At 41.5% G+C, this 25940-nt stretch overlaps 1 protein-coding gene across 1 annotated transcript; it reads right to left on the reverse strand.

Moving 5' to 3' along the window:
• Nucleotides 1-4799: 4799 nt before the first annotated feature.
• Nucleotides 4800-25940, reverse strand: LOC135933744 (transmembrane protein 254-like). Its single transcript, XM_065471893.1, has 5 exons — nucleotides 25800-25940; nucleotides 25447-25617; nucleotides 23260-23363; nucleotides 6462-6521; nucleotides 4800-6253 (listed from the first exon to the last, which is right to left on the reverse strand). Exons 1-5 carry the CDS (start codon nucleotides 25938-25940, stop codon nucleotides 6133-6135), a joined length of 597 nt encoding a protein of 198 aa, XP_065327965.1. The 3' UTR covers nucleotides 4800-6132.

A 25940-nucleotide genomic window follows, 5' to 3' on the forward strand; every position in this document is an offset into this window, starting at 1 on the left:
TAAACAGCACAAAATATATATTGCTTTTCCTTTATGTCAGTTAAGATAAGTACCCGGAATGTTAAAGGGTCCAACAATGTGGTGAAAAAAAAATCGATTTTAAATTCTCTGAAGAAAGATTTGATTCACATTGCTTTTTTGCAAGAAACCCATCTGACAGATGATGAACACAGAAAATATTGTAGAGAATGGGTTGGTCAAATTTTTTTCTCATCCTACTCCACAAATAAAAGGGGCGTTATCACTCTTATACACAAAAATCTTCCCTTCAATGTTACAGCCACTCACAAGGACAATGAAGGAAGATATATATTGGTAAAAGGGATGTTACATGGGGAAACTGTTCTCCTAGGTAATATATATGCGCCAAATGCACAGGATGAAGAGTTTTACACAGTATTATTTAGTCAATTAGTGGCCATGGACTGTGCTAATATAATATTAGCGGGTGACTTTAACTGTGTTCTATGTCCCAAAATGGATAAATCTCCCCCACAATCTATTCTGACAAAAAATTCCAAAGCCCTCTGGCAAATTATAAATGAGCTGGATCTTATAGATGTCTGGCGACACTATAATCCAGTATCTAAAGAATACACCTTCTACTCTAACCCTCACTTGTCAGCATCTCGTATAGATTATATTTTTATGTCCAAGTGCATCAGTCAGTTAGTTCAGCAGGTAAATATTGGTCATATAGGTCTCTCTGACCACGCTCCTGTGGTCCTAACTATTCAACCCATGAGACATATTGAGCGCTCCATGTTTTGGAAGATGAGTACACTGTCTCTTTTGGATGAGAAATTTATACATTTCATAACAGAGCAAACAACATTATTTTTAGAAATAAATGATAAAGGGGAGATAGACATGAGAACTTTATGGGATAGCTATAAGGCTTACATGAGAGGGATGATTATTTCATATACAAGTCATAAAAGAAAACAACGATTAACAAGGCAGTTAGAGATCGAGAATAATATAAAAAAGCTGGAGAAACAATATTATGTAACAAAATCAGCTGAAACATTAAGTGAGCTTAATATAGCCAGGACATCTTTGCATAACTTGATAATGCGAAAGGCTGAAAAAGACGTCCTTCCTTCCAGACGACGGCTCTTTGAATCAGCTAATAAGCCTAATCGCTTTTTGGCTCGTCTTGCAAGGAATACTCCATCAAGTTCTTTTATTACAGCTATTGTGGATGTGAATGGTGAAAGGCAAGTAGGAAACAGATTAATGAGTGTTTTAGAGAATTCTATACAAACTTATATCAGTCTGAGATGGACATAACAAGGCTTAACTCAGGCTTTTTTTCTTAAACGACTTAGCATACCCTCAGCTCTCTGAAGATCAGGTTAGCCTGCTGGAGTCACCCATAACATTGATAGAGGTGGATAAAGCTATCTCTGCACTCCAGTCAGGGAAATGTCCCGGGGCAGATGGCTTTCCAGTAGAATTTTTTAAGGTAATGAAAGTGAAGTTAAATAGTTTATTATTAAGGGTTTTTAATAAAGCATTTGAAGAATCGAAACTCCCAGAATCTATGTACCGGGCTAATATAACATTGATAGCTAAAAAAGATAAAAATCCGGAGTCATGCTCATCTTACAGGCCTATTAGCCTTCTTGGGGTTGATAATAAGATACTTTCAAAGATACTGGCTCTTAGGCTAGAAAAAGTAATGTGCTCTATTGTGCATGCTGACCAGACAGGCTTTATTAAGGGGAGGAATTCTTACAATAATACCCGACGTCTATTTAATATTATTCACTTTTTAAATTTTCATCAGATCTCTGGGGTTGTTCTTTCTATGGATGCCGAAAAGGCATTTGATAGAATTGAATGGGAATATATGTTTGAAATATTGAGAAGATTTGGGTTTGGAAAAAACTTTCTGGGGTGGATCAAAATTATATACAAATCACCAATAGCATCTGGAGACACGTACGAACTCCAAAACACGTATAAACTCAGAAGCGCGGAAAAACTCCAAAACACATAAAAACTCCAAAACACGTAAAAACTCCAAAACACGTAAAAACTCCAAAACACGTAAAAAATCCAAAACACGTAAAAACTCCAAAACACGTAAAAACTCCATAGCACGTACAAACTCCAAAGCACGTACAAACTCTAAAACACGTAAAAACTCAGAAGCATGTAAAAACTCCAAAACACGTACAAAAGACAACAGAAGTGCTCCAGGATGCTAGGCCCAGTGTTGAGCTTTTGTTACCTAGTGGCTGCACAAGCCAGCAAGTACCAATGACCGGATTTGGTGTGTGGTAGTAGCAGGTAAATGAACATTTTTATTCATTTACCTGCAATTATCTTCATTACCTTCAATTATTTGAATATATATGAGTGCTTGTGTATAAATACACAAACAATACACATATGCTTTCAATTGTGTAATTTAAGTGATCTAGGTAGTTTGTTTTGGAAGTTCAGTTCATGCTAGAAATGTGCCTCGGAGTTTGTACGTGTTTTGTCTCTAGGGGCCACCGCATATATTTATATATAAATAAAACCACTTTTTTTTTACATTAGTAATTCCTTTTGTGTATAATTTTATATTATTGTTAATAATAAATTAATTAAAGCAACAAAACAACCTGAAGAGCCGGTTCGGAGCCGAAAGAGCCGGCTCTTTTTAGTGAGTCGAACCGAAAGAGCCGGTTCTCTAAAAAGAGCCGGAAATCCCATCACTAATTGTGACCCCGTGCTACTGCTTTAGCCTGATTTGGCCCACGTCGCACGCTGCTTTAGCCCACGTCATACACAAACAGCTTCTTGTCAGAAGAGATACATTCAGAGCTGTGATTGATGAGTCCAAGGTTTCCCGAAACGGCTAAAGCTCCTAGCCAGGAAACGATAACTTCTTACATTAACAATTATTATTACTTTGCTAATTGGGCTACATAATTAACATAAGTAGATAAGCTACATAATCTACATACAATCATTTAAGTAAGTGTTTAATTAAACATTTGACCCAGACATAGGGGGGTTACAAGCCAGTGTACTCCTAGTGCTAGTACCAGACTTGGCTAAATGGAGAGGGGCTCCACCAGGAAGGGCATGTGGTATAAAATGTTGGCCAAATCAAACACATGGATGATAAAGAATGAGATTTCCATAGCAGTTTGGTCAAAGCTCAGGTTAACAATGACCGCCTCTGTTGGTCAGAAGGATTCTGGTGGAAATTGTACTACTGTTGGCCAAAGACAAATAAACATGGTGGTTCTAACATGGTGTAGGTAGGAAGAGAAATGGAGTTGGGGTAATTTTGAAGGGAGAGTGTGTGACTAGTGATTGTGAGATCAAAGCTGGAAATCAAAGGGGTGGTGTTGAATGTTGTCAGTGTGTATGCACAAGTTGGCTGTCACAAGATAAAAGAGAATTTTTGAGATGAATGAAGGGGTAGAGAGTGTCCCCAGGGGGAGATGAGTGATTAGAGCAGATTACAGGGGACATGGAGGTGAAGGGAGCAGAGGTGATGAAGAAGTGTTGCGTAGATATGGTGTTAAGGAGAGAAATGCAGAAGGACATGACAGTGGATTTTACAAAAAGGACGGGAAGAGCTGTGGTGAATACTTCAAGAAGACGAAGGAACAAACACACAGGTACACACAGTTATATCTTCCTGCACTCTTTCAGACTGCAAGAGCTGCAATCTGGAACAGATAGGCAACTGGAAGGTGGTGACAAGGGAGAACATAGCAGCATCAGATGGCAGTCTATAGGAAACCTTTGGAACTTGGTAAATCAAGTAGATTAGAGCATGTCTGCACTTGAAAATATGGCTGACCTGGTAATCTTAGTACAGATTTTACAGGAAGATTTCTGGGACCCCAGTGAATGGGGTCTTGTACTTTGCGTCTGTCATTACATTCCCAGTGTTTGTTTGTTTTTTTAATTAATCAGCAAATTGAAATCTTGTATAAGAAGACACCAGCGCATCAGTCTCTGGTTTGAGTTTTTCATCTGAAATGGATTATGTTCAGTGAACACTTGAATTGATTGTGACCTAGACTTAATGTAGATTTCACAGTTCTGCAAGGCAAGGACTTCCTTTTCAATAGTGCTACAGTTTAGCTGTTTGTGAACTTCTTGGAAAAGTAGCAGATGGGATGATCTATACCCTGTGAAAGGACAGTTGAAAGGAAGTGCAAAATTGGGTGTTACACAATAATGCTCTAGCAGATTCAAAGCATTCAAAGTTCTTCAGTGAGCTAAATACTCCCATGGGAGGGTTAGTTAGCTCATAGAGAATCCTGGATCAGGCAGACTATATCATCCCAAGCAGATTCAGACAGATGGGACAGGATGAACTCTAAATGATCTAATACCTAACAATGAGAATTTTTTAACTGAGCACCAAACACAAACACCTTTTTAAATCAGCCCATCATCAGAGGGTTTATATTAAGCAATCGCACACAGTGATAGTGGAGCAGCCGGGCTGCTTCTTGGAAAGTAACATTTCAACATGTTCATATGGCAGATCCTAGTTATTTGGATTACATAACTTACTAGGCAGGATCCAGCAAACTGTGCTTGCAAGCTGGACCAAAAAATGTTCTCACCTGTTTAAAGAGTCCTGAAAATCGTCTTTTTGTCATAATGGGCCTTCATCTTAGACTGAGCATGGTTTTCCTTTGGCTAACTGATGGGCGTAATGGAGTTTCTTTCAGAAACTGCTGACTTGGGGGGGGCACCAACAACCTTTCTTAGGCAGGTTCTCTCACAGAAGACAACAGCAGACGGCACACTCTCCACCAAACCGAAGGCAAAACTTGCACCACATGGTTTGAAGTGTCTGATTGAGTCTTTCTATAGATAATTGAGACTCTAAATGGTAACAGTTGGATTCATCTCGAACCCTTTTACATGAAATATGAGCCTTGGTCAGTTTAAGGAACTTTTGGTAAAGGTGGGGAAAAAAAAAAAATGTTATAGCCTCTGGGAATCTTGTCACGATGTGTGTTTACATGTGGATTTAGTTTTGGGTAAAGGATCCACAAAATCCAGTCTTACTCTGTAGCAAAGTTTTGAGACTAAAGTATATAGTTAGGGCTGATCAGGTGACCCTGAACCCTGTCATGTTGCCATAGTTTCAGACTGCTGCAGAACATCATGTGGGTCATTGAGAATACCCTATGTTTAGACACCACAACAGGAGGTCATTAAATTTTTGTCTTGAGACTTCTGTTAAAAGGAAGTTCTTCCTTCCCATTGTTACCCAATACCTGCCCATTTAATTGCAGTTTTCTCTGGACTACTGAAAGGCACGTACCTCACAGTATAAAGCACCTTGAGGGCTGTTTTGATTTGCCACTACATAAATAAATCTGAATTGAAGAAAGCGGTGAGACTGCTTCATTCATCTCAAATCACACAAATGCTATTAAAAAAAAATGAATAATAAAGAAAACACCCCACAGTGGATTCAGTTCAGTCATCCTTTATTTTGTAGTGTCAATATTAAGACTGAATCACAGCACTTTAATCTGAGAAAGGCAAATTTGACAGCAGCTCCCCTCTTTATTTAATCCAAGAGCACTTTTGAGGGTGACGGCAAAAATACCATCTGTAGCAAACGTGTCAGGCATCCTGTTCATCCGAGCAGCTGAGAAAAAAGGGAAAACCCTCAAAAACCAACCCACCTGTACTGCACCACGTAGGCTGAATGTAAACACCTTTAGGTAATCTGTTCTAAAATTTGTTCCATGTACTGCACTCAAATTCATCAAGAGAACACTCATATTTAAATAACCCTTGTCCCTAGTCATCACCATCAAGACAAACTTTAAAATATATTATTTCTGAAAAGGTAGCACCGTTCTCCCTCAGCTCTAGAAAATATGGAATGAAACATTGAGCTCTATTACAGGAATTAAAGATATTTTGTAAACTATGTAAGAAAATTTCTAGCGTTTCTATCAAAGATATGTCTTTGGAATTCTATTAAAAGAAACACTATTAAAGAAAAGGCTCAAGAGTATTGCTCCACTTCATGCTCTCCAGCAGGATCTTATAATCAAAGTGAACAGTGGAAGAAGTTGAGGCCCCAAGAAGGGGTCTCTAGACTCAGATGTGTTGTTCTGTAGGCTTCTCCTGGTAAGGTCAGTCCTGCTTGGAACGCTCTGGGTCGTACTTAATTAGCAGGTGGAGGGAGGCGAAGCCAAACAGAAAGGTCTGGATAAACCACAGGCACCGAGTGGACATGTCCTTGATGCCTTTGTTACTGCAGGAAAAAGTTAAGTGTATTTGTAGGAAGTAGATTCATCATGTGCGCAATGGTTGTTAAACCCTTAAACAGAAAATTATGCACAATTTGAATCCAGATGGCCATTTTTTTTTTTAAATTCAGAAATGTACATGTTGACATGAAATTCTGCTAAAAAATAGATTGCAGCACCACCTAGTGGATGTTAAGGTTCCTGTATTCTTACCTGCACAACTTCAGTGCAACCAGGGCCTCAGAAAGATGAATAGCACAGGCCAACCACCATCTGAAATGGGGGGAAGAAAAAAAAAAAAAAAAAGAAGTTCAACTCTCCAGTGATAACATTTCAAACTAGGATAATGCACATGCTTCCAAAAAGGGGGGAAAACCTACAAGTTAACAGTGAGGACTTTTCTGGTCTGAAAACAAGTTTTCCCCTTGTGCTGTTCTAATCACCGAGTGCTGATAAGCTTAAATTGATCAGTCGTTTCAGATTTCAAACCACCAGTGACTCGACAATGGCTTCCAGCTGCCTTGCCTTTGAACAGACTGACTTAGCAGCTGAGTCACGTGACCGAAACCACAACAATACATTAAGCTCTGATTGCCGTCCTATTACTCCACAGCATGAGCGTCAATTTGCAACCTATGAATGTTGTGTCAACGATCCACATGTGCAGGGCGTGTGTGTGCGTGCGCGTGCGGGGCTGGGCGTGGTGATTTGCACATCATTAGAAAAATGTCTATTTAGATCTCCTAAAGTGATTGGCTTGCATTACAAAAGCTATAATGAGCAAACCTCATTACCAGAATTCTTTGTTTGCAGGCTTCACAGTGCTGCATTACTTACCCTTTGTACAGTAGATCAGGATGGTTATACGCAAGGTTTTTGGAGAAGGTGCCAAATGGACCAAGGAGCTCAAATGGGACTACATCTGGTGCAAACACTGTGCACTGGAACCAGAAAGAAGGAGTTTAAAAACACCATATACAAAAAACAAAACTCCCTTCTAAGTTTTTGAAGGGCAATATCTTTAAATAAGCAATTATTCTGAAAGTCTTTTGAAGTTTTTTTCCCTGCTCAAAAAAGACCTTTGGAATGTCCTTCAAGTCCAGAGAACTATTCCCAAAGACTACTTAAAGAAATCACATGAAAGCTTGCCCGAGAGAGTTAGTGGTGTTTCCAAGCGGTCTGTTACCGTTGTTTTGCTGGTAGCACATGGAGTGGTTCTTCCCTGGGGTTTGGTCCAAGAACACTGGGAAGTGAATGGATGTGTTCCAGTTTGTCACATTGAAGTTGATCCAGAAAAGTTGGTCACACGTTCCATTGTCAAGTCCAGCGTCTTCAATGGTGATTATCTCGTATTGGGGTGGTCCCTGAAAGATACTAAGGAAGTTAAGCGAGTAGATGGTAGATGAGCTTGTCTCGTTGATGGTGATTTTATTATGCTGATAGCCAATGCCCAAAAAGCTGGCGGCACATTTGGCTTGTGTTTTGTTCATGTAGTCTCCATAAAAGGTGGGATGCGTTGAGGTGCTTGGCATGTGGGAGCAGACGTAACACGCAGTGTTGTTAGGCTCTCCCTTGGTTCTGTCATGCACGTAGCGATACTATGCGTTATTCATCCATGGGTGAATGTGGTCTTGTGTCATGTCACGAAGATGTGAGTTGTCATGTGTCCATCTTGTCTGCAGGTGGTGTTGTCTTCTTTATTGTCCTCGAAAAGCGCGAGGAGTCCTGCTAGGAGCAGGAGGACAGCTGCTAGGACGGCGAGTGTCTTCATGACAGCCAAACACACCTAGATCCTCGGGTGAGTAGACTACTGGCGAGAAGTAGAGGGCGGGATATACCCAATCAGCCCTCTCTTCACCAGGTAGATCACCAGAAGGTAGGGGTGCTGGAGTCTATGAGTCTAGGCTGTCACTCACTTTCTTGCAGTGGCTTTGGTGAATCCAAGATGGTCTTTCTGCCATCTTACAGGCGGTTGGTGTGGTGATGAGCACTTGGTAGGGACCTTCCCAGCGGGGCGAGCTCCAATTCTTTCTATGGAGAACTCGAATCAGGACCCAATCACCTGGCTTCAACCTGCAAGATACTGGAGAAGATTCAGAAGGCAGTTTATTGTTCAAAACAATATCTTTGTTTTCTAGTAGCTTCGACATCCATTCTGCTAGTGTGGTCTCTCTGATTGATTTATCTAAAGGTTCACTTGTGATTGGCAGTGGAAATGGTCTGCCATGAATGATTTCAAAAGGTGTGAGTTTCTGAGAACCCTGTGTTAGTCTCATCCACATTTTTACTAGGCCTATACACTCAGGCCATGGTCTCCCTGTTTCTTCCATACATTTTCTAAGTCTCTGTTTTATTGTGCCGTTAGTTCTTTCCACTAATCCTGCACTTTGCGGGTGATAAGCACAGTGATTTTTGATGCTGAATCCTAGTGCTTCAGAGACTTTGCTGATTACCTCATTGACAAAGTGTGTCCCATTATCTGATCTTATCAGAGTGGGGATGCCATATGTTGGAATAAAATGGTTACATAAGCATTTTGCTACTGAAATGGCATCTGCTTTCTTTACTGGGTAGATTTCTGGCCATTTTGAGAATACGTCTATGATCACTAGAGCGTATTTTGAGCCTTGGCATTCATTTAGTTCAATAAAATCCATGTGGATTGTGTGGAAAGGATGAGGTGGTGTGGGAAAATGACCTCTTTTTGGTCTGAGATTCCCTTGTGCATTGTGTTTTTGGCAAATCATGCATGTTCTGACAAATTCTTTTGCTGAAGTTTCGAAATTTAGAGTATAGAAGTGTTTGGAAATTATATCTACTATCCCTCCTGTTGTCACATGAGTAACTCCATGTGTCACTAAGGCTGCTGTTTTGTGTAGAGATTTTGGAAGTATTGGTTTTCCTTCACAAATCATCAAGTCATCTTTTAGTTGCGCTCCGCATTTCAGCCATTTCTTTTGCTCAGCTGTGGGAGCTGCTTTTTGTTCATCCTTTAAAACATCAAGTGATATTTGTGAGGGTGATGTTGACATTAGTGTGTCTACAGTTTGTTGTGCTGCTGATTTTGCAGCTTGATCTGCGAAGTTATTGCCTTTTGTTATGCTTGAGTTGTCTCTTTGGTATGCTGCACATTTACATATTGCTAGCTGTCTTGGCAGAGTTATTACTTCTAAAAGTGTTTTTAGAAGATTTCCGTGTTGTACTGGATGTCCTGTGGAGGTAACCATGCCTCTATTTTGCCAGATTTTTGCAAAGTGGTGTACTGTAAACGTCAACTCGTGGTTTGGTTTCTTCATCTAGCTTTCTTATGCAGCAATGTGCGTCGCCATCTTCCAGAGTGGGAAGAAGTGTGCTAGGGTTTAGCTGTCCACACTTCTCAATTCTGATGTGTGACTGTGAGAGTAAAATGCCTACATAGGAAAGTTGTTGTGCATGTGTGAGGTATGATAGATTTGCTTGCAGTAAGATGGAGGTCACAGCATGTGGGACTTTAATGATCAATGTGTGTCCTAAAACAATATCAGTGGACTTTTTAACTTTTAATTTAAAAGCAGTACAGCTAAGGCACTCTATTATGCTAAGCTCACGTATTTTTCCTTCATTTCCCGTCCAGGTGTGGTTTCAGAACCGAAGAGCTTGCACCCTAAAATCAAAAGGATCCAGCAAAGCCCAGTGGCAGTCTCAGAGCCCAGCGCACAGTCTACAGGCTCGCCACCACACACAGGCCTTTGCACCTCAAATGCAGCAGGTGTTAAACAATGGACAGTTTCCTCCTGCCTTCAATGCCACCGGACAGTGTGGAGTCTCGTATGGGATTCAACCAGGAGGCTCAATGGGCAGTAACCCCAGCTCAAACCTGTGGGAGTACATGCCTCAGCCAGGCTGCCAAAAACTCCACTGGGGTGCCTGCGTGGCGTCAGCCTTCCATGGAGATGGTAAGCTACAACTCAAGCTCCAGCCAGGCAGCCTCCATGCACCCTAGTTCAGACATACACGGCCTCCTTCAAATATTCAAAGCAGACACTCCTGATTCTGGATTCTTCAACAGCAGCCGAGAGAGCAGCCCAACGGGTTGTCTGGAAGTCCCGACCCCACAGATGAGGAGTATTGGGGAGACTGTAGCAGCTCTTGAGGACGGCAGGGATGCAGGATATCCGCCAGTGGTCCAGGATAGCTCACTGCCAGTGCTGTCATTGCAAGATATTATGTGGGAGGAAATGGACTGGACAACGGAGTCACTGGAGAGGAGCCCCCTTACTTCTGATGGCTATGATGAGTATTTTTAATGGCTCAAGTGTTTGACGTATTTTCAAAATATTTTTTTTTAAAAAGCCATGTTTTTGCAGTAATTACTGCACATTTTTAGGATTTTTTTTTTCTTCAAGTTTACTTAAAAAAGAAAAAAAAAAGAAACAAAAATCAGTCGTTATATTGCATAATACTGTTTTCTTGGCTTCCCCTTTCCAAGAATGTACTCTCAGCTAATTCATGACCAGAGATTTGGCTCTGCTCATAGATGGTGCCTGTGAGTTGTAAATATGAGAAAAAGGGGATTTTCTTTCTGTGCAGAGACATTATGGAGAGTAATATAAAAACATGTTAAATCCTAATGAATGTTGAAATTAAATTTAATCTGTAATAAGACTTTATGTAAAAAATAATTTTAACAAAAATAATTTATAGATATAGAGATGTTATTGTATAATGTTTCCATTTTGATTGGTTAATTTTAAGGATCTGATAACAGAGGATGTTGTTTGCTGTAAAGATTATGAAGCCCTGTGAGGTTAATTATTGGTTTGGGAAACGAAGATGTTGATATAATATATTTGATTCTGTTAAGCTTTGTTCTTATGTTGTATGACTGACATATAGTGTATGATAATATAGAGAATATACAGTTATAAATATGATTCTGTTATTATGTTCGCATGTTTTGCCAATAAAGTTTATTCTAAATGAACGTTCACATTGCGTCCATGACTCATAACTTACAACATAGTACTGCAACATCATGGTGTCGTGTACAGTGATTCTTATTCTGTAATTTCTACTTTGTTTGTTTTTTTGCCTTAAATTCAATTTAGTTTATTTTCTACATAATTATTTTTATTTTATATTAGTTTAGTTTTTCAAGTTAAAGTTAAACAAAGATTTTTTTTTTCACAGCTAGTTTTAGTTTTTAGTTTAGTTCCAGTTAACTATAGTGAGTGGATAAAAATATCCACCCAGTTATTTGGGTTTAATTAGAGGCTTTTATATTTATCAGCTCTTTGGCTGTGCTGCCTTTCATTTCTCTTTTTTTCACCTGAGAGTGTCTTCTTGTTCATGGCAAGGAGGTTAACTTCTTTTCTACAGGGTGGGCCATTTATATGGATACACCGTAATAAAATGGGAATGGTTGGTGATATTAAAGTCCTGTTTGTGGCACATTAGTATATGTGAGGGGGCAAACTCCTCAAGCTGGGTGGTGACCAGGGGCGATTACAGGATCAGAAGTTTGGGGGTGCTGAGCACCCAGAGAGCTGCCCATCCAGGCAAGGTAAACTTTACTCATCACAATGAGGAAGGAAGGACAGAATAAAGACATGCTGTGGAAGAGAGACAGACGTTAATAACAGATATGATTCAATGCAGAGAGGTCTATTAACACATAGTGAGTGAGAAAGGTGACTGGAAAGGAAAAACTTCATGCATCATGGGATGCATCAGCCTACGTCTATTGCAGCATAACTAAGGGAGGATTCAGGGTCACCTGGTCCAGCTCTAACTATATGCTTTAGCAAAAAGGAAGGTTTTAAGCCTAATCTTGAAAGTAGAGATAGTGTCTGTCTTCTGAATCCAAACTGGAAGCTGGTTCCACAGAAGAGGGGCCTGAAAACTGAAGGCTCTGCCTCCCATTCTACTTTTAAATACTCAACAAGTAAGCCTGCAGTGTGAGAGCGAAGTGCTCTAATAGGGTGATATGGTACTACAAGGTCATTAAGATAAGATGGGGCCTGATTATTTAAGACCTTCTATGTGAGGAGCAGGATTTTGAATTCTGGATTTAACAGGAAGCCAATGATGGGAAGCCAAAACAGGAGAAATATGCTCTCTCTTTCTAGTCCATGTCAGGACTCTTGCTGCAGCATTTTGGATTAGCTGAAGGCCTTTCAGCAAGTTTTTAGGACATCCTCATAATAATGAATTGCAGTAGTCCAGCCTGGAAGTAATAAATGCATGAACTAGTTTTTCAGCGTCACTCTGAGACAGGATATTTCTAACTTTAGAGATGTTGCGCAAATGGAAGAAAGCAGTCTTCCATATTTGTTTAATATGTGCGTTGAAGGACATCTCCTGGTCAAAACTGACTCCAAGTTCCTCACAGCGTTACTGGAGGCCAAGGTAATGCCATCCAGAGTAAGAATCTGGTTAGATACCATATTTCTAAGATTTTCAGGGCTGAGTACAATAACCTCAGTTTTATCTGAATTAAGAAGCAGAAAGTTAGCGGCCATCCAGGTCTTTATGTCCTTAAGACATTCCTGCAGTTTAACTAATTGGTGTGTGTTATCTGGCTTCATAGATGGATAGAGCTGCGTGTCATCTGCATAGCAGTGAAAATTTATGCTATGTCTTCAAATGATGTTGCCTTGGGGGAAGCATGTATAATGTAAACAGAATTGGTCCTAGCACTGAACCCTGTGGAACACCATAACTGACCTTAGTGGGTGAAGAGGACTCTCCATTTACATGTACAAATTGGAGTCTATTAGATAGATATGATACAAACCAGTGCAGCATAGTACCTGTAATACCTACAGCATTTTCTAATCGCTCTAATAGGATATTATGGTCGACAGTATCGAACGCTGCACTGAGGTCTAGCAGGACAAGCACAGAGATGAGTCCACTGTCAGAGGCCATAAGAAGATCATTTGTAACCTTCACTAAAGCCGTTTCTGTTTCTGTACAATGTATGAAAAGATCTTTACTGCAGATACTACTATGGCTCTGCAGATTTTTTCTTTTCTTTTAACCTATGTCGCCTCACCTTGAGGTTGGCAAATCTGTCTATCACATTTTGGTGGTCAAGTCTCTCAAGCATCCCTTTCTCAACTGACATCACAGCCAGGTGCTGGAGTCTGCTTTGACCCATGGTCCTTCTCAGCCAGGTATGGAGCTGACTCCAGACTCTAAAAGACCTTTGACAGATACAGCTCTAACTGGGTTTGTTAGGGCAACCTGAATAACAGTTTTCAGTGTGGGGAAAATCTGATTATCCAGAAGATTGTACAATGTTAACATATCTGGAATGGCACCAGCCTCACTCTTGAGCTTCAAAAAGTTTTTGGCAACTGTGACTTCCTCTGACTGAAGTTCAATATGGTAATGCAGTGCCAGGGCTGACCACCCAGTTTGTTTTGCAGATTCTGTATAGCAGCTTTAATATAGGGAGAACACAACTTCCAGACTGTATGAGTAAAATTAGTTGTTGTTTTTTGTCTTTGCCAGTTTAACTTTTTTTGTTTTGCCTGTTAGTACTCCCTGTCTGTTTTCTTACCTGGTTCTTCCTGATCTTGTACTTGATAGTACTCTTGTACTCCTCATGTTCCCCTCTTTCCTCTCTCCCTCTTTGGACTGACAATCATACACAAATAGATTGTATTCAATTAGATTACAAAAATACTATTAAGATCACTAACAAAAAAAGTCCTCTCTCAGTGTACTTTCAACCAAAAGGCAAATAACCAAACCACATGTACACCTAATAAAGGATATAAATATTGAAACACTGATCCAACATTATCCTTTATTGATGGATCATTTGAGTTTACACTTTTACCTGAATGTGGCTCCTGTTTTTGAAAAAACTTCCTCATATCCATTATGAACCTGGCTGTGTCTCTGTACCAGTGGCGGTCCTAGCCTCTGCTTCACAGAGTCGTGGCTAACTGCGCTAACTCCGGACTCACATGTAAACATGGATGGTTTTCATCTGATCCGGGCCGACAGAACAACGGAGAGTGGTAAGAAGAGAGGAGGGGGTCTGGCTGTGTTTGTGAACGATAGATGGTGTAACTCTGGGCATTTATCTATCAAAGAGACGCTATGCTGTAAGGACATTGAGCTGCTAGCGGTTAGCATGAGACCGTACTATCTACCGCGAGAGTTTACACACGTGATTATGATAGCTGTGTATGTCCCGCCCTCTGCTAGCGCTGCAGCAGCCTGTGAGGTCCTGCACACTGTAACCAGCAGACTCCAAACACAGCACCCTCAGGCCCTTTTCCTGATCTCTGGGGACTTTAATCACATCTCCCTGTCCTCCACTCTCCCCACCTTCACCCAGTATGTTACCTGCCACACCAGAGACAATAAAACATTGGACTTATTGTATGCCAACACCAAGGAGGCATACAGCTCATCACCTCTCCCTCCCCTTGGGGGCTCAGATCACAATCTGGTTCATCTCCAGCCTGTGTATAAACCTCTAGTACACAGAGAACCAGTAGTGAAACGCACAGTAAGGAAATGGTCGACAGAGACTGAAGAGGCCCTGAGGGACTGTTTCCGTTCTACTGTGTGGGACAACCTCTGCAGTCCCCTGGAGGATGACCTCAACAGCATCACAGACTGCATTACGGATTACATGAACTTCTGTGTGGACAACACCGTACCCATCAAAAAGGTACGGTGTTTTTCTAACAACAAGCCATGGATAAATCCTGAAATTAAGGCTCTCCTCAAGGAGAAGAAGAGAGTCTTTAGAGCTGGAGACAAACAGGAGCTGAGAGTTGTTCAGAAGAAGCTGAAATGGAAGATAAGGCAGGGGAAGGAAAACTACAGGAGGAAGATGGAAGAGCAGCTGCAACAGGACAACATCAGAGGGGTCTGGAACAGCCTGAAGACAATCTCAGGACAAAAACCAACCCCCCAGGCTGCAGGAGACTTGGGGTGGGTGAATGACCTACTGCAATCTCCTTCATCTTCAGGGACTGCCTGTCCTTCATCTCAGGACTTCACACCTCTCAGCTTCACACCTCCCAGCTCCCAGTCATTACACCCACCCCCGGCTTCTGTGGACTCCAACATACACACCCCTCCCCCAAAACCCCCTCTCTCCATCTCAGCACTTCAAGTGAGGAACAAGCTTCGCAAGATCAAGTTGCGTAAGGCTGCAGTCCAGATGGCGTCAGCTCCAGGCTCCTGAGGTGCTGCGCAGATGAACTGTGTGGCATCCTAGGTTATCTGTTCAACCTGAGCCTGTCACTGGGGAAAGTACCACAGCTGTGGAAGACCTCCTGTGTGGTACCGGTACCAAAGACCTCCCATCCCAAGGACATCAGCAGCTACAGGCCGGTAGCCCTGACATCGCATCTGATGAAGACCCTCGAGAGGTTGGTTCTAAACCATCTGCGCCCCCTGGTGAGGTCTTCATTGGATCCGCTGCAGTTTGCTTACCAGCCTGGCATCGGGGTGGAGGACGCCATCATCTACCTCCTGCACCGAGCTCTGACTCACCTGGAGAAGCCTGGAAGCACTGTGAGGATCATGTTCTTTGATTTCTCCAGTGCTTTCAACACCATCCAGCCACGACTTCTGAGGGACAAGCTGGAGCTATCGGGAGTGGACCACCACATGTCCCAGTGGATACTGGACTACCTCACAGAACGTCCACAGTATGTGAGGTCACAGGGCTGTGTCTCTGACACGCTGGTCTGCAGTACGGGGGCCCCACAGGGAACTGTGCTGGCACCGTTCCTCTTCACCCTCTACACTGCAGACTTCTCCATCAACTCCCCACGCTGCCACCTACAGAAGTTCTCTGACGACTCTGCCATAGTCGGCCTCATCACAGGTGAGGACGACTCGGAGTACAGACAGTGGACTCTGGACTTTGTGGACTGGTGTCAGCAGAACCACCTGCTGATCAACGCCGGAAAAACCAAGGAGTTGGTGGTGGACTTCCGGAGACGCAGACCCACCACACTGACACCGGTGAACATCCAGGGAGTGGACATTGAGATAGTGGACTCTTATAGGTACCTGGGTGTTCACCTGAATAATAAACTGGACTGGAGCCACAACACTGATGCTCTTTACAGGAAGGGTCAGAGCAGACTCTACCTGCTGAGGCGGCTGAGGTCATTTGGAGTACAGGGAGCGCTTTTAAAGACCTTCTATGACTCTGTGGTGGCATCTGTCATTTTTTACAGTGTGGTATGTTGGAGCAGCGGTTTATCGGCAGCTGAGAGGAAGAGGTTGGATAAACTCATCAGGAAGGCCAGCTCTGTTCTGGGATGCACCCTGGACCCAGTGCAGGTGGTAGGAGACAGAAGGACTCTGGCCAAAATAACATCTCTGATGGACAGAGTCTCCCACCCCATGCATGTAAATGTTGCTGAACTGCAGAGCTGCTTCAGTGACAGACTGCTGCATCCTAGATGCATGAAGGAGCGTTTCCGCCGGTCCTTCCTCCCTGCAGCTGTCAGACTGTACAATCAGAACTGCTCCCAACAAACACAGATGTCAACATTAGCGCTGTAACAACTTCTACTGTTATAACTTGCACATTACTTTTCTCAGCTTATATATACACACAACTTATTGGAAGTTACATGTCTACTTTTTAATGCACAGGTACAATAAACAATCTGCACTTTTCTAATTATTCTAAATATTCTTAACTATTTAAACATCTTTCAGTATCCTGCTCCGTTTGCACACTATGTGTACGCTAATTTAAACAACTGTACAGTACTCTGCTCTGGTAGCTATTGTCCATGATGTAAATATGTAAAAATTGTGCTTCTGTTCTGTGTCCTGCTCTGTTTGTATATGTGTGTTTTTGCTGCTGATACAACCAAATTTCCCCTTGTGGGACAATTAAAGGATTATTCTATTCTATTCTATTATTGTATATATTGTTTGGAGTTTAGTCTGTTACTGTTACTATTTTTACCATTTCTTCTTGGAGGAACTGTAACCCACATAATTTCCTTAGGGATTAAGAAAGTATTCTGATTCTTAATGTTTTAGGATACATGACCTGCCATTATCCAATGACACATCTGCTTACCTGTATCTTTTGCTCGTTTCTCCTTGTAGGAGCCATAATTAAATGTATTGAATTTTAATGATCACTGGGTTTTCATTTGTTTGGTTGCTATGGTGATGTGTAACGGGAATCACGTGGGTGCTAGCGGTGACATTAAGAGGGCGTTGTCAGTCTGTCTTTCACTGGTTTGATTTTGACAGAGAGGGCTGGGTAGCCGTAGTTTTTGTTGATCACAGCACAACGAGTTTCCCCTTGTTGCATTAGAGCTGTGATGTTTTAAGAGTTTGAATCGCGAGCCGATCACATTGCTCTGTAAACTTTTCAAGCACTTTAATAAACGAGCAAGCAATTCCACCTCTGGCATTATTGCGTAAAGTTGACAGCGTGTCAGGCAAATAGGCAGGCTCCATCCCCGGCCTCTAGCGACTGTGGAAGTCGCGACACTCCTCTTCTTTTCTCTTTTTTTTAAACTTTAAAAACGGGTTGTGTGTGAGACTTTAAATCAACAAAATATAAAATATACATTTTAAATTGTTATTGATCCCTTTACCCCTGGTCCTAAAGTGTATATTTATTTTCTTACTCTTCTTATATTTATTGTTTGTTTACTTGCACTGCTGTAACTGGAGCCTCGTCGTCTCGTCTCTCTATATACTGGACTGTATGTAGCGGAGATGACAATAAAGTTTACTTTACTTCAGCAGCGAGCAGGCGCACCGAGGGCTCTCGCGCTCACTTTTCGCGTATAGAATTTCGAAAAAACATCGGTGCAAATTATAAGTCTGTATCATAATGTCTGCTGTTTTCGTGTTGTTGGTTTGTTTTTATTTTGTTTTATTTTGCGAGTTGGTTATTAGATGCTGCTCCAGCCACCCAGAGACTCCCCCGCCGCCCCGCCCTCTCCTCCCTGTGACACAAGCAGCAGGCGCACCTCGCAAGGGCGCTCCCAGCAAATGGGCGACAGAAAACCGATCGGTGCCTATGCCATTCCCAATATGCGCTGGCATGATGTCGGGGCAGCATGAGTACGAGCATTTTTTTTTTTTTGCCGATGCCCGTGATGCCGCCCCCCACCACGATGCCGCCCCGGGCAACCGCCCGTGTCGCCCGTATCTAAAACCGCTACTGCTCTGTACACAAACACACACACACACACACACACAACGGGAGTTATAAGGTTAATGGGCATCCAGTCAGTTAGCTAGTTAGTACCTTGGGTTCGATATGAGCACATGCATATATGACAAAATAACCAGTTTCTCTCATTACATTTTAAACAGGACAGTTGTAACAGCAGTAGCTGCGGACAATGTTAAGTTTTTTTATTTATTTATTTATTTAGGACAGTGCATGCTAATGACCATAAATGTAAAAACAAATTACATGAATGTAAACATGCCAGATTATAGCCAAAGGCTAATTTCCATCTGTTGTCCTTAAACATAAAAAAAATAGACATAATAATTCATAAAAATTCATCATTCATTCATAATAAAAACTCCATCACCAAACTTACACATACACACCATTCTGTTCCCAAATAAAACATTAAAACTATACAACTCATACATGATCACAAACTTGATTTGTCCATAACCAGTTTTTAAGCTTTGCCTTAAACAAATTGAAAGTCGAGCATTCTCTAATGGGTTGAGGAAGACTGTTCCACAGATGGCCACCCTTGACAGAGAGGACGTTCTGCCCAAATGCTGTCCGTCTGTGAGGTATAAACAAGTCTCCTCGGGTTGTAGCTCGAGTGGTCCTGTCTGAGCTTTCTTTATGCCTAATGAACTGCTTTAGTGGTGGTGGAGCAAGGGAGTGTAAGACTTTATATATTAAACAGACTCTTTTTAAGTTTCATTAAGTTATTGAAGTTCAGTAATTTATGTTTTTTTAACACATGACAGTGGTGGTGGGAAGTCGGTTTTTTGTCAAGTAGTTTTAAACTTCTTTTATAAATATTTTCAATAGTTTTAAGTGTTGTTGGACAAGCAAGTGACCAGGACGTCAAACAATAGTCCATATGAGAGATGATCATTGAGTAAAAATAAGTTTTTGCAACATTCATATTTAAATTATTACGTATATGATTAAAATTTCGATTATTAAATTTAAGTACCTGGGACACTTTATTTATGTGACTCTTGAAGGATAATGTTGGGTCTAGAATGACCCCAAGATATTTAAATTCTGGTGCTAGATCAAGCTCTACTCCATCCAGGAATATGTTTGACTGCTTCAAGTTTAAGGGGCGTTTTGAAAAATACATGCAGACAGTTTTTGAGGTGTTCAACATTAGGCATGAGTCCTCCAGCCAGCTATACATTAATGCTAAAGCAGCTGTAAGATCTTTTGCCACCTGCTGGACACTATTTGCTTGCGTATATATAACTGCATCATCCGCATACATCTGAGCAAATATATTTGGACAGACTTCAGGTAAGTTATTGATAAAAAGAGAAAACAATAAGGGCCCAAGAACAGATCCTTGAGGAACCCCTGTATCACAGTCTAAATATGGAGATTTAACCCCATCCAACACCACACACTGTTTCCTGTGTGAGAGATATGAGGCAAACCACTGAAGAGCCTGACTGGAGATATTAAACTGAGTCAATCTGGACAACAATATCTGATGGTTTACAGAGTCGAAAGCCTTCTTCAGATCTAAAAATACAGCTCCAACACAGGGACTCTTGTCCAGCAAGCTCTTCAAGTTCTCCACTAACATACACAGGGCAGTACCTGTGGAGTGATGTGCCCGAAACCCAAACTAGGTGAGCAGTGAGGAGTTTAACCACCCACTTCTCAGCTATTTTAGATATGACCGGGAGTATGCTTATGGGGCGATAATTAGATATGTCAGTCTTCACACCTGCTTTGAAAATTGGTGTAACTGCAGCAATTTTCCAATCTGTTGGAACAATGGAGTGTTCGAAAGACATATTCAAAACATGAGTGGTTGGATGTACAAGCAAATCCATATGTTCCTTTAGGAAATTTGTGTTAATACCATATACATCAAGTGCTTTTGATTGTTTTAAACCTGTAATTAGTTTAGCAACTTCAGTGTCTGAAATATGAGTGATGGTGAACAAATTTTGACCAACATCATTCACATTATCAGAGCATACGACTGAGTCAAAGCGCTGACTGATCTCCTTAACAGATGAAATAAAGAAAGTGTTTAAGTTACTGGCAATAGATAGAGGCTCTCTAACAATAGAGTTATTTACATAAAGTTCAATTGTATTTTTACTTTTGTTTGAATGACGGCCAAGTAATTTATTTAAGTGTTGCCAGATAATTTTACCATTACCTTTGGCTCTTTCAATTATATTTATAAAAAAAATTTGCTTTGGCCTGTCTCAAACTTCTTGTTACTTTGTTCCGCATTGAAGTAAATCTCTGTCTATCCAGAGTTAGACCTGTTTTCAGGAACTGTTTTAGTAATTGATCTCTTGTTTTCATTAAATTCTTGCACTCTTTGTTTAACCAGGGCAAATTAGATGTTGTCTTTATTTTTTGTCGACCTCTAATGGAGTATGTTGATATAACATCCTTGACAATGTCAGTGAAATGACTGCTGCAGAATTGTGGATCATCACTACACAATAAAGGCTCCCAGTTAACTGATGCTAATGCTTCTGCTACATTTTGTCGCTGACTTCTTGGTATAAATTCATAAAAGGATCTCCTATTAGATGAACTTTGAAAGTGATTCTTAACCCGTGATTTTATAAGTTTTCTAGAAAATAAAATAAAATTGTGGTCTGAAATACCAGTGATAAAATTATAAGATTTAATAATTCGCTCGGGCTTATTACTGAAGACCAGATCTATTTTAGTTTTAGAGTGTCTCGTTATTCTTGTGGGTTGTTCAATGTGTTGAGTAAAGTTCAAAGTCTCCATTATGTCCTTAAGTGTTTTTCTGTCCTTTTCACAGTCCCAGTTGACATTAAAATCTCCCATTACAATTATTTCATTAGACTTATTATTTATAGTATGATATTTAAGTAATATCTGTAGTTGTTCATAAAAAATATTCTTTGCGGAAGGAGGGCGATATAAACAGATCAACGTAAATGACATTTCAGGGGAAAGAGTGATTTTAACAGAAATATGTTCTATTTCGACATCTCTTGGTGAACTAAGTAAAGAGCAATCCAGGTGTTTTTTTTTTGTTTGTTTTTTTTTTTACATACACAAGTATTCCTCCTCTTGTTCCAATTCTATCCCTTCTGAATACTGTGTACTCTGGAAAGACAACCGCAGACTCAGGAGAAGAACTTGTGAGCCAAGATTCAGAGATACCCAAAATAGAAATATTGGAATTGCTTAGAATATGTTCCAGTTGCTCATGCTTTGGTAACATACTGCGAATGATAATGTGTCCACATAGAAGCCCCTTTGGTTTATTTTTAGTGTCCCAGTGTACTTTAGCCTGATTAAATGTCTTGCAGATCTTTGTTCCTCTGTAACTTTTAATAGCAGGATTTCTTGTCCTTTTGTTGACAATGCTATGAGCATTTAATGATGAAAAACCCTTTACCGGAGACTGTAGTTTGGGTACAGCAGGTGGGGGCCCAGGCAGCCGAAATGGGGGCCCAGGCAGCCGCGTTGGGGGCCAAGGCAGCCGAGGTGGAAGCCCGGGCAGCCGAGGTGGAAGCCCGGGCAGCCGAGGTGGAAGCCCGGGCAGCCGAGGTGGAAGCCCGGGCAGCCGAGGTGAAGGCCCAGGCAGCCGAGATGGAGGCCCAGGCAGCCGAGGTGAAGGCCCAGGCAGCTGAGGTGAAGGCCCAGGCAGCTGAGATGGAGGCCCAGGCAGCTGAGATGGAGGCCCAGGCAGCTGAGATGGAGGCCCAGGCAGCTGAAATGGAGGCCCAGGCAGCTGAGGCAGAAACTCAGGCAATTGAGGCGGAGGCCCGAGCAGCTGAGGTGGTAACCCAAACAGCAGAAGTGGAGGCCCGGACAACAGGGGGGTAAACACTATTAGCTGCAGGTGTAGCCTTACTAACTGGGACGGTGGTTGGAGCACAGTTAGTTGAGATGGAAAGCAATGCAGAGATAGCTGTGCCCATAGGCTAACTAGGCTAATTAGTTGTAGCCAGTCCAAATCACTGATGTTTGAATTAGGTCCAGGATTTAGTTCTATATCACCAGCCAAAAGTAGCATCAGAACAACTTTCAGAATCTCCAGTGACAGTTGTGGTATATTTGATTGTTCGTGTTTACCTGGGGGTGGTCTAGCATGACCAAAATCCAAGAATCTTGTGAACAAAAGATGTTGACTCCATTTGGCTGGGAAAGTGGTATAATTATCCAGCTTTCTTGGACATGTCGAACTCCACAGAAGATAAAAATGTATAAAAACAAAAAGACAAGTTGATGTCAAGATCCAGGGGTTTTTAGATGGTTTTTTAGGTGGGTTTTTTGGCAAAAGCACAGGACCTGCCAAGCTGTGTGTCTGCACCCTAGCAGCCATCTTGAGCTTTGTGTCAAGATGGCTGCCAAGATGTCAAGATGTGTCAAGATGTGTCAAGTTTGTGTCAAGATGGCCAGCACCCCCCAAAATGGGCTAAAATCGCCCCTGGCTTAAATTGATCAGTCGTTACAGATTTCAAACCACCAGTGACTCGACAATGGCTTCCAGCTGCCTTGCCTTTGAACAGACTGACTTAGCAGCTGAGTCACATGACCGAAACCACAACAATACATTAAGCTCTGATTGCCGTCCTATTACTCCACAGCATGAGCGTCAATTTGCAACCTATGAATGTTGTGTCAACGATCCACATGTGCAGGGCGTGTGTGTGCGTGTGCGGGGCTGGGCGTGGTGATTTGCACATCATTAGAAAAATGTCTATTTAGATCTCCTAAAGTGATTGGCTTGCATTACAAAAGCTGTAATGAGCAAACCTCATTACCAGAATTCTTTGTTTGCAGGCTTCACAGTGCTGCATTACTTACCCTTTGTACAGTAGATCAGGATGGTTATACGCAAGGTTTTTGGAGAAGGTGCCAAATGGACCAAGGAGCTCAAATGGGACTACATCTGGTGCAAACACCGTGCACTGGAACCAGAAAGAAGGAGTTTAAAAACACCATATACAAAAAACAAAACTCCCTTCTAAGTTTTTGAAGGGCAATATCTTTAAATAAGCAATTATTCTGAAAGTCTTTTGAAGTTTTTTTCCCTGCTCAAAAAAGACCTTTGGAATGTCCTTCAAGTCCAGAGAACTATTCCCAAAGACTACTTAAAGAAATCACATGAAAGCTTGCCCGAGAGAGTTTAAAATGTGAAGACGACAGTTAAGCTTTGTTTTTGCCCTATAAACTGCATTTCCATGTATGTCTGCACGTTTTAGTAAACTGCCATACTTCGGCCCAGTGTTATAAAAAATTAAAGAAATAAGTTTAAAGGATGGGTGGCTCAAGACTTCTGCTCAGTACTGTGTGAGAACTTTAGTTTAGTCAAAGACTGTCTGTGTTTCTAATGACTGTATGATATATACTCATTTCATGGCATGCATATGACCACAGCAAGTCGTATTTTTTCCCGCTGAAAGTCCCCTCCATGGTCCCCATATTAACAAGAGTTGCCAACATCAGACACTCCCAGTGCTCACAGGCAATGACTTGCTGTTTTAATGAGAAGACCCCACAGTGGCAATAATGAAGTGTATCATTTTATTTTCCTGCTGTGGAAGGGTGCTATGAATGACTCTTTCCAGCAGTTTAGACCATGACTGTAGCCGATTTATGCACTACAAAGTGCAGCCTTGTTGTGCAAAATGCCATAAAATATGTCACAGTTTTAGATGAAAATCAGTTCTGTTCACTGTGTTTGGCTGTTTGAGTTATACCAAAGAAAGCCAAGTGTAGGCATAATTGTGGTCTGATCCAATTACTGATCTTCTACACAATATAATCTTCAGCTTCCAACTAACTGTTAATTCATTTAATGATAAATATTCATGAAAACCATTTCTTTTAAAGACATGAGCTGACAAATAGAACACACTGCTGCCATTGTCCATTTCTTCCCACCTCTGACCTGTCAGGCTGACTGTGGCTCTGGCCACAAAAACAACACAGATATTGCTGGAACCCACTTTGGATGTCCACAAAATACCCTCAACAGCAAGCCTTGTTTCTTGAACTAGAATTGGTTATAGATAAATCAACCCTGGGATATTTTGATTTGGTGGCCCCAAGGTGCAAAATACACCATTTCAGAAAACATGGATATGAGAACAGTGACACTGTCAAAGGCACAAAAAAAGCACTTCACAGAGTAGGTAGGGACAACATTCCTGTCGTTTACCTAAATAAACAAACCTGGCACTGGCAACAGGTTGATAACATTTCGTCTGTTTAGCAGTGATACTCTCCAAATTTTAAACCAATTTTAGAAGCTTGGCATTAAAAAGTAATTTCAGCACAGTGGAACTTATTTAAAATTCGCGTGTTTTTAGTTCTGAAACGTTGGCATCTTCGGGCCACCGTACTGTTTGTACATTTAAACGGTTATGCTCCCATCTACCCCAGTTTGAGTCATTTCTCCTTAATGGCAATACTTTGGAAAGCAGGCGTGAATGCTTTGGGGTCACTTTACCATATTTTCTTGACCAAACAAAAGGTTAATTAGCTACAAGCTAAGCCCAACACGTACAAACCAGCCCACCTGTTAGCTTAAGCGCCCCTTACGTTACAGCGCAGTGTTCACCGAGCACTACCGCGGGCAGCCTTGATGAAAGAAAGCTAACGTAGCTAATTTGAACTGAGTTCTGTATCAGCTGCTAATGTTAACCCGTACAGTGGACTTTGAGCTGTTTGTTTGACCTGTGTCACACCGAGAACTGAATGAACCTCGATAACATTAGCTTTTACATAGACACCCTTGGCAATGGCTCCATACACTAACCTGCCGATATTTATACATTTTCCTCATTTAAAAATTAAGTAGCAATCGACAACAGGGAGGACTAAACTCTCCCCGAGCCCCGAGTAATTTTCAGAAAAATACAATTACCCGGAGGACATATTGTGCAACACAACTCCACGGGCTCCGCGAGCAGTTACAAATGAGAGAAAAAAGGCTGACGGTAATAATATCTCAGTTGTACCACAGTACAGCTGATTTAACGAACTTACAGCGAAATATATCAGCGCCACTGACAGGGTGACCATCCAGAAGAGACGTGTTCTCTGAAAATAATCGCGTCCATCACTTGTAGCTAGTGATGGGTCCTGCAACACTGACGCACCGACGCATGTATCAAGCTCACCTAGCGATGCCTGTATCTTCTTCTTCTTCTTCTTCTCCTACATTTTAATGGCGGTTGGCAAACAACTTTTAGGTGCATTTACCGCCACCTTCTGGAAAGGAGTGTGGGACAGAACGGTTTCGTAACCTACAGTCTCGGATACACACCCGTCAATCTTAAAAAAACAAACACTGCCCTATAAACAACATCCCCTGCATCCCTTTGAAATATGTCTCTTACCCTTAGGTGAACACTATTTTCTTGCAATTCAAACTGCAATCTTTCCCTTTCTCGCTTATACTTATCGCACTCCAACACTACATGCTCAAACGTCTCCTCCTGTCCACAGAAGTCACAAGTCCCCGTGTCATGTTTGCCCAT

Source organism: Pelmatolapia mariae, linkage group LG13 (assembly GCF_036321145.2).
Source record: "Pelmatolapia mariae isolate MD_Pm_ZW linkage group LG13, Pm_UMD_F_2, whole genome shotgun sequence".
Taxonomy (NCBI): Eukaryota; Metazoa; Chordata; class Actinopteri; order Cichliformes; family Cichlidae; genus Pelmatolapia; species Pelmatolapia mariae.

What these genes read in the sequence shown, in the direction of transcription:
- LOC135933744 (XM_065471893.1), bottom strand. Translation starts at nt 25,940, where the DNA reads ATGGGCAAACATGACACGGGGACTTGTGACTTCTGTGGACAGGAGGAG. An exon ending in AAAATAGTGTTCACCTAAGG is followed by an intron (nt 25,618 to 25,799) that starts GTAAGAGACATA and finishes ATTAAAATGTAG; the next exon opens with GAGAAGAAGAAGAAGAAGAA. An exon ending in TGGCGCTGATATATTTCGCT is followed by an intron (nt 23,364 to 25,446) that starts GTAAGTTCGTTA and finishes TTCTGGTTCCAG; the next exon opens with TGCACGGTGTTTGCACCAGA.